Source organism: Paralichthys olivaceus, chromosome 4, assembly GCF_024713975.1.
Source record: "Paralichthys olivaceus isolate ysfri-2021 chromosome 4, ASM2471397v2, whole genome shotgun sequence".
In the NCBI taxonomy this organism is placed as follows: Eukaryota; Metazoa; Chordata; class Actinopteri; order Pleuronectiformes; family Paralichthyidae; genus Paralichthys; species Paralichthys olivaceus.
Window position 1 is genome coordinate 1,779,599 of NC_091096.1, and position 13,089 is coordinate 1,792,687.

A 13,089-nucleotide genomic window follows, 5' to 3' on the forward strand; every position below is an offset into this window, starting at 1 on the left:
CCCAATGGATCGGGCACACCCACATTAGTGGAGATGGAACCAACTTCCAAGTCTCTATGAGCTTCAGAAAAAAAGTTATTGAAGAATATCTTGATCTCCAATAGGTTTTCATCCCAAACCCTAACCCTAATCACAACCCAAAAAGCAAACACTAATCACAACCCTCACCCTACCCCTTCCAAAGGTCGTAGAAGCTCGGGGGTGGTACCAATGGATCGGGCATACCCACATTAGTGGAGATGGAACCAACTTCCAAGTCTCTATGAGCTTCAGAATAAAAGTTATTGAAGAATATCTTGATCCCCAATGGGTATTCATCCCTAACCCTAATCACAGCCCTAACCCTAACCCTAACCCTAATCACAACCCTAACCCTAACCCTAAATTCACTATAGGGTGAATAACTCTGCGCTGCTTGCTCGAAACGGGCTGAAATTCGGTGTGGTTGTGTGGCAGCCTACCCTTTATTAATCATGAAATGCCCGAGTCTCTATGACTTTCCGGAAAAAAGTTATTTAAAAATATCTTCTACTTTTTTTTTTAGATTTGGTGGTTTCATGATTTCCGAAGGTCGTAGAAGCTCGGGGATGGTCCCAATGGATCGGGCACACCCACATTAGTGGAGATGGAAACAACTTCCAAGTCTCTATGAGCTTCAGAAAAAAAGTTATTGAAGAATATCTTGATCTCCAATAGGTTTTCATTCCTAACCCTAACCCTAATCACAACCCAAAAAGCAAACACTAATCACAACCCTCACCCTACCCCTTCCAAAGGTCGTAGAAGCTCGGGGGTGGTACCAATGGATCGGGCATAGCCACATTAGTGGAGATGGAACCAACTTCCAAGTCTCTATGAGCTTCAGAATAAAAGTTATTGAAGAATATCTTGATCCCCAATGGGTATTCATCCCTAACCCTAATCACAACCCTAACCCTAACCCTAACCCTAATCACAACCCTAACCCTAACCCTAAATTCACTATAGGGTGAATAACTCTGCGCTGCTTGCTCGAAACGGGCTGAAATTCGGTGTGGTTGTGTGGCAGCCTACCCTTTATTAATCATAAGACGTGCGAGTCTCTATGAGCTTCAGAATAAAAGTTATTGAAGAATATCTTGATCCCCAATGGGTATTCATCCCTAACCCTAATCACAACCCTAACCCTAACCCTAATCACAACCCTAACCCTAAATTCACCATAGGGTGAATAACTCTGCGCTGCTTGCTCGAAACGGGCTGAAATTTGGTGTGGTTATGTGGCAGCCTACCCTTTATTAATCATGAAATGCCCGAGTCTCTATGACTTTCCGAAAAAAAGTTATTTAAAAATATCTTCTACTTTTTTTTTTAGATTTGGTGGTTTCACGATTTCCAAAGGTCGTAGAAGCTCGGGAATGGTTCCAATGGATCGGGCACACCCACATTAGTGGAGATGGAACCAACTTCCAAGTCTCTATGAGCTTCAGAAAAAAAGTTATTGAAGAATATCTTGATCCCCAATGGGTATTCATCCCTAACCCTAATCACAGCCCTAACCCTAACCCTAACCCTAACCACAACCCTAACCCTAATCACAACCCTAACCCTAACCCTAAATTCACTATAGGGTGAATAACTCTGCGCTGCTTGCTCGAAACGGGCTGAAATTCGGTGTGGTTGTGTGGCAGCCTACCCTTTATTAATCATGAAATGCCCGAGTCTCTATGACTTTCCGGAAAAAAGTTATTTAAAAATATCTTCTACTTTTTTTTTTAGATTTGGTGGTTTCACGATTTCCAAAGGTCGTAGAAGCTCGGGGATGGTCCCAATGGATCGGGCACACCCACATTAGTGGAGATGGAAACAACTTCCAAGTCTCTATGAGCTTCAGAAAAAAAGTTATTGAAGAATATCTTGATCTCCAATAGGTTTTCATTCCTAACCCTAACCCTAATCACAACCCAAAAAGCAAACACTAATCACAACCCTCACCCTACCCCTTCCAAAGGTCGTAGAAGCTCGGGGATGGTCCCAATGGATCGGGCACACCCACATTAGTGGAGATGGAACCAACTTCCAAGTCTCTATGAGCTTCAGAATAAAAGTTATTGAAGAATATCTTGATCCCCAATGGGTATTCATCCCTAACCCTAATCACAGCCCTAACCCTAACCCTAACCCTAATCACAACCCTAACCCTAACCCTAATCACAACCCTAACCCTAAATTCACCATAGGGTGAATAACTCTGCGCTGCTTGCTCGAAACGGGCTGAAATTTGGTGTGGTTATGTGGCAGCCTACCCTTTATTAATCATGAAATGCCCGAGTCTCTATGACTTTCCGAAAAAAAGTTATTTAAAAATATCTTCTACTTTTTTTTTAGATTTGGTGGTTTCACGATTTCCAAAGGTCGTAGAAGCTCGGGGATGGTTCCAATGGATCGGGCACACCCACATTAGTGGAGATGGAACCAACTTCCAAGTCTCTATGACCTTCAGAAAAAAAGTTATTGAAGAATACCTTGATCTCCAATAGGTTTTCATTCCTAACCCTAACCCTAATCACAACCCAAAAAGCAAACACTAATCACAACCCTAACCCTACCCCTTCCAAAGGTCGTAGAAGCTCGGGGGTGGTACCAATGGATCGGGCATAGCCACATTAGTGGAGATGGAACCAACTTCCAAGTCTCTATGAGCTTCAGAATAAAAGTTATTGAAGAATATCTTGATCCCCAATGGGTATTCATCCCTAACCCTAATCACAGCCCTAACCCTAACCCTAACCCTAATCACAACCCTAACCCTAACCCTAATCACAACCCTAACCCTAAATTCACCATAGGGTGAATAACTCTGCGCTGCTTGCTCGAAACGGGCTGAAATTCGGTGTGGTTGTGTGGCAGCCTACCCTTTATTAATCATGAAATGCCCGAGTCTCTATGACTTTCCGAAAAAAAGTTATTTGAAAATATCTTCTACTTTTTTTTTTAGATTTGGTGGTTTCACGATTTCCGAAGGTCATAGAAGCTCGGGGATGGTCCCAAAGGATCGGGCACACCCACATTAGTGGAGATGGAACCAACTTCCAAGTCTCTATGAGCTTCAGAAAAAAAGTTAGTGAAGAATATCTTGATCTCCAATAGGTTTTCATTCCTAACCCTAACCCTAATCACAACCCAAAAAGCAAACACTAATCACAACCCTCACCCTACCCCTTCCAAAGGTCGTAGAAGCTCGGGGGTGGTACCAATGGATCGGGCATAGCCACATTAGTGGAGATGGAACCAACTTCCAAGTCTCTATGAGCTTCAGAAAAAAAGTTATTGAAGAATATCTTTATCTCCAATGGGTATTCATCCCTAACCCTAATCACAGCCCTAACCCTAACCCTAACCCTAATCACAGCCCTAACCCTAACCCTAAATTCACCATAGGGTGAATAACTCTGCACTGCTTGCTCGAAATGGGCTGAAATTCGGTGTGGTTGTGTGGCAGCCTACCCTTTATTAATCATGAAATGCCCGAGTCTCTATGACTTTCCGAAAAAAAGTTATTTAAAAATATCTTCTACTTTTTTTTTTAGATTTGGTGGTTTCACGATTTCCGAAGGTCGTAGAAGCTCGGGGATGGTCCCAATGGATCGGGCACACCCACATTAGTGGAGATGGAACCAACTTCCAAGTCTCTATGAGCTTCAGAAAAAAAGTTATTGAAGAATATCTTGATCTCCAATAGGTTTTCATTCCTAACCCTAACCCTAATCACAACCCAAAAAGCAAACACTAATCACAACCCTCACCCTACCCCTTCCAAAGGTCGTAGAAGCTCGGGGGTGGTACCAATGGATCGGGCATAGCCACATTAGTGGAGATGGAACCAACTTCCAAGTCTCTATGAGCTTCAGAATAAAAGTTATTGAAGAATATCTTGATCCCCAATGGGTATTCATCCCTAACCCTAATCACAGCCCTAACCCTAACCCTAACCCTAACCCTAACCCTAACCACAACCCTAACCCTAATCACAACCCTAACCCTAACCCTAAATTCACCATAGGGTGAATAACTCTGCGCTGCTTGCTCGAAACGGGCTGAAATTCGGTGTGGTTGTGTGGCAGCCTACCCTTTATTAATCATGAAATGCCCGAGTCTCTATGACTTTCCGAAAAAAAGTTATTTAAAAATATCTTCTACTTTTTTTTTAGATTTGGTGGTTTCACGATTTCCAAAGGTCGTAGAAGCTCGGGGATGGTTCCAATGGATCGGGCACACCCACATTAGTGGAGATGGAACCAACTTCCAAGTCTCTATGACCTTCAGAAAAAAAGTTATTGAAGAATACCTTGATCTCCAATAGGTTTTCATTCCTAACCCTAACCCTAATCACAACCCAAAAAGCAAACACTAATCACAACCCTAACCCTACCCCTTCCAAAGGTCGTAGAAGCTCGGGGGTGGTACCAATGGATCGGGCATAGCCACATTAGTGGAGATGGAACCAACTTCCAAGTCTCTATGAGCTTCAGAATAAAAGTTATTGAAGAATATCTTGATCCCCAATGGGTATTCATCCCTAACCCTAATCACAGCCCTAACCCTAACCCTAACCCTAATCACAACCCTAACCCTAACCCTAATCACAACCCTAACCCTAAATTCACCATAGGGTGAATAACTCTGCGCTGCTTGCTCGAAACGGGCTGAAATTCGGTGTGGTTGTGTGGCAGCCTACCCTTTATTAATCATGAAATGCCCGAGTCTCTATGACTTTCCGAAAAAAAGTTATTTGAAAATATCTTCTACTTTTTTTTTTAGATTTGGTGGTTTCACGATTTCCGAAGGTCATAGAAGCTCGGGGATGGTCCCAAAGGATCGGGCACACCCACATTAGTGGAGATGGAACCAACTTCCAAGTCTCTATGAGCTTCAGAAAAAAAGTTAGTGAAGAATATCTTGATCTCCAATAGGTTTTCATTCCTAACCCTAACCCTAATCACAACCCAAAAAGCAAACACTAATCACAACCCTCACCCTACCCCTTCCAAAGGTCGTAGAAGCTCGGGGGTGGTACCAATGGATCGGGCATAGCCACATTAGTGGAGATGGAACCAACTTCCAAGTCTCTATGAGCTTCAGAATAAAAGTTATTGAAGAATATCTTGATCCCCAATGGGTATTCATCCCTAACCCTAATCACAGCCCTAACCCTAACCCTAACCCTAATCACAACCCTAACCCTAATCACAACCCTAACCCTAACCCTAAATTCACTATAGGGTAAATAACTCTGCGCTGCTTGCTCGAAACGGGCTGAAATTCGGTGTGGTTGTGTGGCAGCCTACCCTTTATTAATCATAAGACGCGCGAGTCTCTATGACTTTCAGAAAAAAAGTTATTTAAAAATATCTTCTACTTTTTTTTTTAGATTTGGTGGTTTCATGATTTCCGAAGGTCGTAGAAGCTCGGGGATGGTCCCAATGGATCGGGCACACCCACATTAGTGGAGATGGAACCAACTTCCAAGTCTCTATGAGCTTCAGAAAAAAAGTTATTGAAGAATATCTTGATCCCCAATGGGTATTCATCCCTAACCCTAATCACAGCCCTAACCCTAACCCTAATCACAACCCTAACCCTAACCCTAAATTCACTATAGGGTGAATAACTCTGCGCTGCTTGCTCGAAACGGGCTGAAATTCGGTGTGGTTGTGTGGCAGCCTACCCTTTATTAATCATGAAATGCCCGAGTCTCTATGACTTTCCGAAAAAAAGTTATTTGAAAATATCTTCTACTTTTTTTTTTAGATTTGGTGGTTTCACGATTTCCGAAGGTCATAGAAGCTCGGGGATGGTCCCAAAGGATCGGGCACACCCACATTAGTGGAGATGGAACCAACTTCCAAGTCTCTATGAGCTTCAGAAAAAAAGTTAGTGAAGAATATCTTGATCTCCAATAGGTTTTCATTCCTAACCCTAACCCTAATCACAACCCAAAAAGCAAACACTAATCACAACCCTCACCCTACCCCTTCCAAAGGTCGTAGAAGCTCGGGGGTGGTACCAATGGATCGGGCATAGCCACATTAGTGGAGATGGAACCAACTTCCAAGTCTCTATGAGCTTCAGAAAAAAAGTTATTGAAGAATATCTTTATCTCCAATGGGTATTCATCCCTAACCCTAATCACAGCCCTAACCCTAACCCTAACCCTAATCACAGCCCTAACCCTAACCCTAAATTCACCATAGGGTGAATAACTCTGCACTGCTTGCTCGAAATGGGCTGAAATTCGGTGTGGTTGTGTGGCAGCCTACCCTTTATTAATCATGAAATGCCCGAGTCTCTATGACTTTCCGAAAAAAAGTTATTTAAAAATATCTTCTACTTTTTTTTTTAGATTTGGTGGTTTCACGATTTCCGAAGGTCGTAGAAGCTCGGGGATGGTCCCAATGGATCGGGCACACCCACATTAGTGGAGATGGAACCAACTTCCAAGTCTCTATGAGCTTCAGAAAAAAAGTTATTGAAGAATATCTTGATCTCCAATAGGTTTTCATTCCTAACCCTAACCCTAATCACAACCCAAAAAGCAAACACTAATCACAACCCTCACCCTACCCCTTCCAAAGGTCGTAGAAGCTCGGGGGTGGTACCAATGGATCGGGCATAGCCACATTAGTGGAGATGGAACCAACTTCCAAGTCTCTATGAGCTTCAGAATAAAAGTTATTGAAGAATATCTTGATCCCCAATGGGTATTCATCCCTAACCCTAATCACAGCCCTAACCCTAACCCTAACCCTAACCCTAACCCTAACCACAACCCTAACCCTAATCACAACCCTAACCCTAACCCTAAATTCACCATAGGGTGAATAACTCTGCGCTGCTTGCTCGAAACGGGCTGAAATTCGGTGTGGTTGTGTGGCAGCCTACCCTTTATTAATCATGAAATGCCCGAGTCTCTATGACTTTCCGAAAAAAAGTTATTTAAAAATATCTTCTACTTTTTTTTTAGATTTGGTGGTTTCACGATTTCCAAAGGTCGTAGAAGCTCGGGGATGGTTCCAATGGATCGGGCACACCCACATTAGTGGAGATGGAACCAACTTCCAAGTCTCTATGACCTTCAGAAAAAAAGTTATTGAAGAATACCTTGATCTCCAATAGGTTTTCATTCCTAACCCTAACCCTAATCACAACCCAAAAAGCAAACACTAATCACAACCCTAACCCTACCCCTTCCAAAGGTCGTAGAAGCTCGGGGGTGGTACCAATGGATCGGGCATAGCCACATTAGTGGAGATGGAACCAACTTCCAAGTCTCTATGAGCTTCAGAATAAAAGTTATTGAAGAATATCTTGATCCCCAATGGGTATTCATCCCTAACCCTAATCACAGCCCTAACCCTAACCCTAACCCTAATCACAACCCTAACCCTAACCCTAATCACAACCCTAACCCTAAATTCACCATAGGGTGAATAACTCTGCGCTGCTTGCTCGAAACGGGCTGAAATTCGGTGTGGTTGTGTGGCAGCCTACCCTTTATTAATCATGAAATGCCCGAGTCTCTATGACTTTCCGAAAAAAAGTTATTTGAAAATATCTTCTACTTTTTTTTTTAGATTTGGTGGTTTCACGATTTCCGAAGGTCATAGAAGCTCGGGGATGGTCCCAAAGGATCGGGCACACCCACATTAGTGGAGATGGAACCAACTTCCAAGTCTCTATGAGCTTCAGAAAAAAAGTTAGTGAAGAATATCTTGATCTCCAATAGGTTTTCATTCCTAACCCTAACCCTAATCACAACCCAAAAAGCAAACACTAATCACAACCCTCACCCTACCCCTTCCAAAGGTCGTAGAAGCTCGGGGGTGGTACCAATGGATCGGGCATAGCCACATTAGTGGAGATGGAACCAACTTCCAAGTCTCTATGAGCTTCAGAATAAAAGTTATTGAAGAATATCTTGATCCCCAATGGGTATTCATCCCTAACCCTAATCACAGCCCTAACCCTAACCCTAACCCTAATCACAACCCTAACCCTAATCACAACCCTAACCCTAACCCTAAATTCACTATAGGGTAAATAACTCTGCGCTGCTTGCTCGAAACGGGCTGAAATTCGGTGTGGTTGTGTGGCAGCCTACCCTTTATTAATCATAAGACGCGCGAGTCTCTATGACTTTCAGAAAAAAAGTTATTTAAAAATATCTTCTACTTTTTTTTTTAGATTTGGTGGTTTCATGATTTCCGAAGGTCGTAGAAGCTCGGGGATGGTCCCAATGGATCGGGCACACCCACATTAGTGGAGATGGAACCAACTTCCAAGTCTCTATGAGCTTCAGAAAAAAAGTTATTGAAGAATATCTTGATCCCCAATGGGTATTCATCCCTAACCCTAATCACAGCCCTAACCCTAACCCTAATCACAACCCTAACCCTAACCCTAAATTCACTATAGGGTGAATAACTCTGCGCTGCTTGCTCGAAACGGGCTGAAATTCGGTGTGGTTGTGTGGCAGCCTACCCTTTATTAATCATGAAATGCCCGAGTCTCTATGACTTTCCGAAAAAAAGTTAAATAGATTCAGGAGGGGCTCTATTTGTCTGTGTTGATGATTGGAAATGAAAATCACATCAGCATCAATGAGTCTGTGTTGTGACTGTAACCTCCTCCTCTCCTAGCATTTCCCTTCCCACAATCCTCTCTGGCCGCCCCTCCTGTTCTCTGCCATGCACTTGTTTTGATATCCGCCCGCTCCGTGCAGCGATCTCATCTCATTGGTTTGCCCCGTGAATATGAATGCTTGTGTCTGGCACTGCAAAGTATCTCCAAGGACAAAGGATGAGTTGCCTACCTACACAACAATTTCCTCAAAAATAAAAATTGAAAAAGTGAGTTGTTTGTCATCCACAAAAACACAGTGTACTGATGCTCATTTAGGACAAACTCTCATATCAGCACCTTCGAAAGACGTCTTTATTTGTTTGCAGAGCCGCATCTGAATCCCTGCCTCCCCCACCACACATTTTTAATTTAAAACAGGAAAAGTGTTCCAGACTATATCTGTGAATACAAGTCATCAAATGAACATCAGCTTTTCTTCTCAGAGGTAAAGTATGTTTGAATCAAAGTGTCGCAGATGCACATGTTAAACCTGAGAACAGACCTCATACCAACTGTTGCCTACAATTCAATTAAGCTGATGGAAATGCATTCTTTAATTGAGTTTTTTGTGAGTTTTAGCTTCAGACAAGGACACATCTAACAGATCAGAACTTCCTCCTCTATCCAGTCTCATGTAAAGTTAATTTGTGGATTTATTTAATATATTTGTGTTTAGCTATTGTTCCAAGTTATTTTTGTCTTTAAATGGATCTGATATTAGATTAAACAACATTCGACCCAGACTCCCGAAACACATGGAAACAGCTGGAATGAACGAGACCTTCCTCAACTTAACCACGAGAGAAACCAAAGAACTACGTTCTGAAGCAGCTGTGGTACTAAGAAGTTTACTTTTTATAAAGTAAAAGGACCAGATCATCATCACTTGATGTTGAGTCCAACAATTTATCTTCCTTATATGTATTCACTAAATTGCGTAGCAGAAATCCAGTTGCATCAAAATTTCCCCCTGAATTATTCACTATTTTGTTCGATTTACATGTTCTCCTCCAGTGCAGACACACACACACCTTCCAGCAGCTACAGCGATGGCACCTTAATCACACAGTAATGTAAGGTTGTGTTTCCATAGAAATGTGACATCGTTGCCATGGCACAACGTTCGCTACAGAGACAAAAAGACTATTTTGGTCTTTCTGGGGATAACTGCTGACCAGTGGATTCATCCTCCTCCTTCTAAATGTCAGAAACACTGACGGCTGTGTTGATTCTTTTTTACTGTATGTCGTTTTTAAAACGAGGCCACGAACATCAGACAACCTTGTAATGATTGATGCCGACAAATGGAGGAAAGGAAAGAAAGTCATTACTCCTCATGCTGAATTTTTCATGTTAGATTGCAATAAGATCTTGTTGCAGAAAAGTCATTTGTGGAGAGTTTTCGGAAAAGAAATATAAATGTATAAAATGTACCTTTTCAGACAGTGAAGAAGTTGTTTATGTACTAAGACTGACTGAGTGATCAGATAGAAAGTTGTGTGGGTCGTGTTAACAATATTATGAGACACATTTTAAATTTAAATCTGGAAAATCAGCGATAGAGTTTAGATTAGAATTAATTTGACATTACTCTCTTATTAAATCGTAGGATTTAAAGGTAAAAGAAAAGTGATGAATTTAAAGAAAGTTATAAGGAAAGGAAATAGCAGTGATTTTAGTTTGGGTTTAGAATAAAGTTGGGTTTATTGCATAATCAGTTTAGGCTCGAGGACCCACCTGTGGAAACACTTGGTTTTAGCTCCTGTCTCTTTAAGACCCCCCCCCCCCCCCCCCCCCCCTCCTGATGAGGCCTAGTCTGCTCTGATTGGCCAGCTGGTCCACTCACTGTTGTGATTGGTCAACCTCCTCCAACTTTTCATTTCACAAAAAATCTGTATCAGGAACTCAACCCCCCTCCTGAGTTCGATTCATTTGTGTTCTGATTCAAACAGGTGCCTCAGAACTCAAACTATCGGACGCTGCCTCATCACAGCAGCCGTTTGTCCTTCGAGTTGTTTCGACAGAGGGATGAGATTCATGATTGACAGCCCACCAGACTCGTTTAAGCAGACAGAGTCGTGCTCAGCAGCTGAGTCATCAATCATTTAAAACTTTATTGGTCCCTGTAGATACGCTCTCATTTCTCTGAGCCCCCTTCCGGGTAGGTCAGGATTCAGTGTCTTGCTCAAGGACACTTCAGCAAGGTGGATGAAACAGAACCTCTTCTGCAAGGGTAATAACAACTATGGTGCAGGTATGTGACAAAAGAGACAAAAAAATTGTCCCAGTTCGATCCAAGGTTTAATCCCCTGGTTTGGCTTAATGTCCTTGTTCTTCGTTATCTAAATCATGTGGTCTTTTTGACCTAAGAGTCAAAGTTCATTCTGCAGCAACACATGAAATGACCAAACATAAATTAATACAACATTTGACATCAGCATTTACGAACACATGTAGCGGCTCATTCGGCTTCATTAGGCCAGTGTTACAAATCCCAGTTTAATCCTAATACCCCACAAAACAAGGCACTTCAACATGATGTGCCCTCTTTCCTTCTCCCCTCAGACCTGCTGCCTCATTATTCCTTCATTTTGTCTGATGTCCAGCGCAAATGTGTCACACACATTCATACACAGAGCCCTACTAACAAGGGAGAAGAAACCCAGCAAAAAAAGCCACATATACTTGTAAAAGACCCCAACACCAGTCAACTGTAAACCGCCCGCAGGTGCTTGGTTCTATAAACTGCTATAAACTTCTATAAACTAAAGAATGGCTTTAACTTGCTGTGACAAATCTTAGAAGGCAAAACTTTCTGTTAACAGAAGAGTGATAACCAGATCTGAGGGAAACCAAAGCTGAAAGAGGGGTTTCCCAGATCAAAGCCGGAATCCCCAGGGAGCACAAAATCAGTGCAAATTGCTGTAACATGGCTGGAAACTCAACCAACCCAGAGGGGAAGAGAGAGAGAGAGAGGGAGGGAGAGAGAGAGAGAGAGAGAGAGAGACTATCTTCACATAAGAGAGCAGAGGGAGAAATTCAGCAATGCTCATGTGCACTTATATCAGTGAATGGGATTTGGCTTGATTTTCTTGTGAGTGCACAGACTTATATGTATAGGCTTTATTGGTATATGTAATGAGTGTATGTGTGTGTGTATGCGTGTGTATGTATGCGTGTGTGTGTGTGTGTGTATGCGTGTGTGTGCGTGCGTGTGTGTGCGTGCGTGTGTGTGCGTGCGTATGTGTGTGTGTATGCGTGTGTGTGTGTATGCGTGTGTGTGTGTGTGTGTGTGTGTGTGCATGTGTGTGTGTGTGTGTGTGTGTGTGTGTGTGTGTGTGTGTGTGTGCGTGCGTGCGTGCATGTAGTTGGAGTGGGCAGTGAGCGACTCTTCCTACCTCGAGCAGCTGTACTCTCACTTTGTTGTATGCTTTCAGCCAGCGGACTTTGGATGGAGAACAGGGTGGAGGACCGTCTTCAAAGAAACTGTCAAACATAATGCAGAGAGATGATCAATAGGCTGAAAGAGAAAAGGATCAAGAAGATGGCCAACATCAATCGATATCAAAAATCAATTCCCTCAAACCTGCAACGACATTTAAATTTTCTTCAAGTTCGTTTTTAAACAATGTTTTAATGTCTGGAAGACGTTTGACACCATCTATTTGCTTTTTACCAGGTGTTTCCTCTTCAACTTAAAAATGTAGATGTCTTAACATACCTGACTTTAGTCTGAGTCTTGTTGTCATGGTTGTCCGGGATCGGTTTGACAGCAGAGTCCTTTAAAACTTTGTTAGAACCAGGCTCTGGGAGCGGATGCAGCTCTTTCTCATCCTCTTCCTCCTCCTCCTCTTCCTCGTCCCAGGTCGACGGCTGGCTGTGGAGAGGGGGATGAGGAGCTTTGGGGGGGCAGGACTCTGGATACGGGCGTTCCTCAGGTTCAGAGCTGAGCTGAGAGCTGACCGGACTGAGGTTGCCTGATGAATCGAACCGACTGCTGTCCGGTGGGCTGTAGGTGAATGAGGTTGTTATTTAGAATAATGAGGTGTTTGGGAAAGCAACATGTAAGTAATGCTACACTGTAAGATTTAACGTTTTATTCCAATTATTATTTTAGGGAATTAGAAAAATGAAGTCATGTGTTTTCATAAACATAGAATTACTTTCATTTAATTTCAACTGAGAAAATTTGATTTGGATTGAAACTGTTCAATTCATTTCAAAAACAAGAATTGGATGTTAAAATATGGGTTAAAGGGAACATATCATCGGATCAAAAAGGGAAGTGAACACAAATGAAGGAAAGGAAAACGTGGGCTGAACGAAGCTGGATGTCAGTTTCTCTAAAAATCTTATTAAGAGAGGATTGACATCAGAACTAGGAGATCTATATACATATAGTCTTCGTGAAGATTTGTTGCCAAGATG

At 42.4% G+C, this 13,089-nt stretch overlaps 1 protein-coding gene across 1 annotated transcript in view; it reads right to left on the reverse strand.

Annotated features, from left to right (window-relative positions):
* Positions 1–13,089, reverse strand: part of LOC109641527 (protein unc-13 homolog B-like) — a 108,228-nt gene that overhangs the window by 85,386 nt on the left and 9,753 nt on the right. Inside the window, exons 2-3 of the mRNA XM_069523263.1 lie at positions 12,383–12,670; positions 12,060–12,147 (exon numbers count right to left, since the gene is read on the reverse strand). Of these exons, the coding sequence (XP_069379364.1) occupies positions 12,060–12,147; positions 12,383–12,670 (376 nt within the window). The remainder of the gene's footprint in view (positions 1–12,059; positions 12,148–12,382; positions 12,671–13,089) is intronic.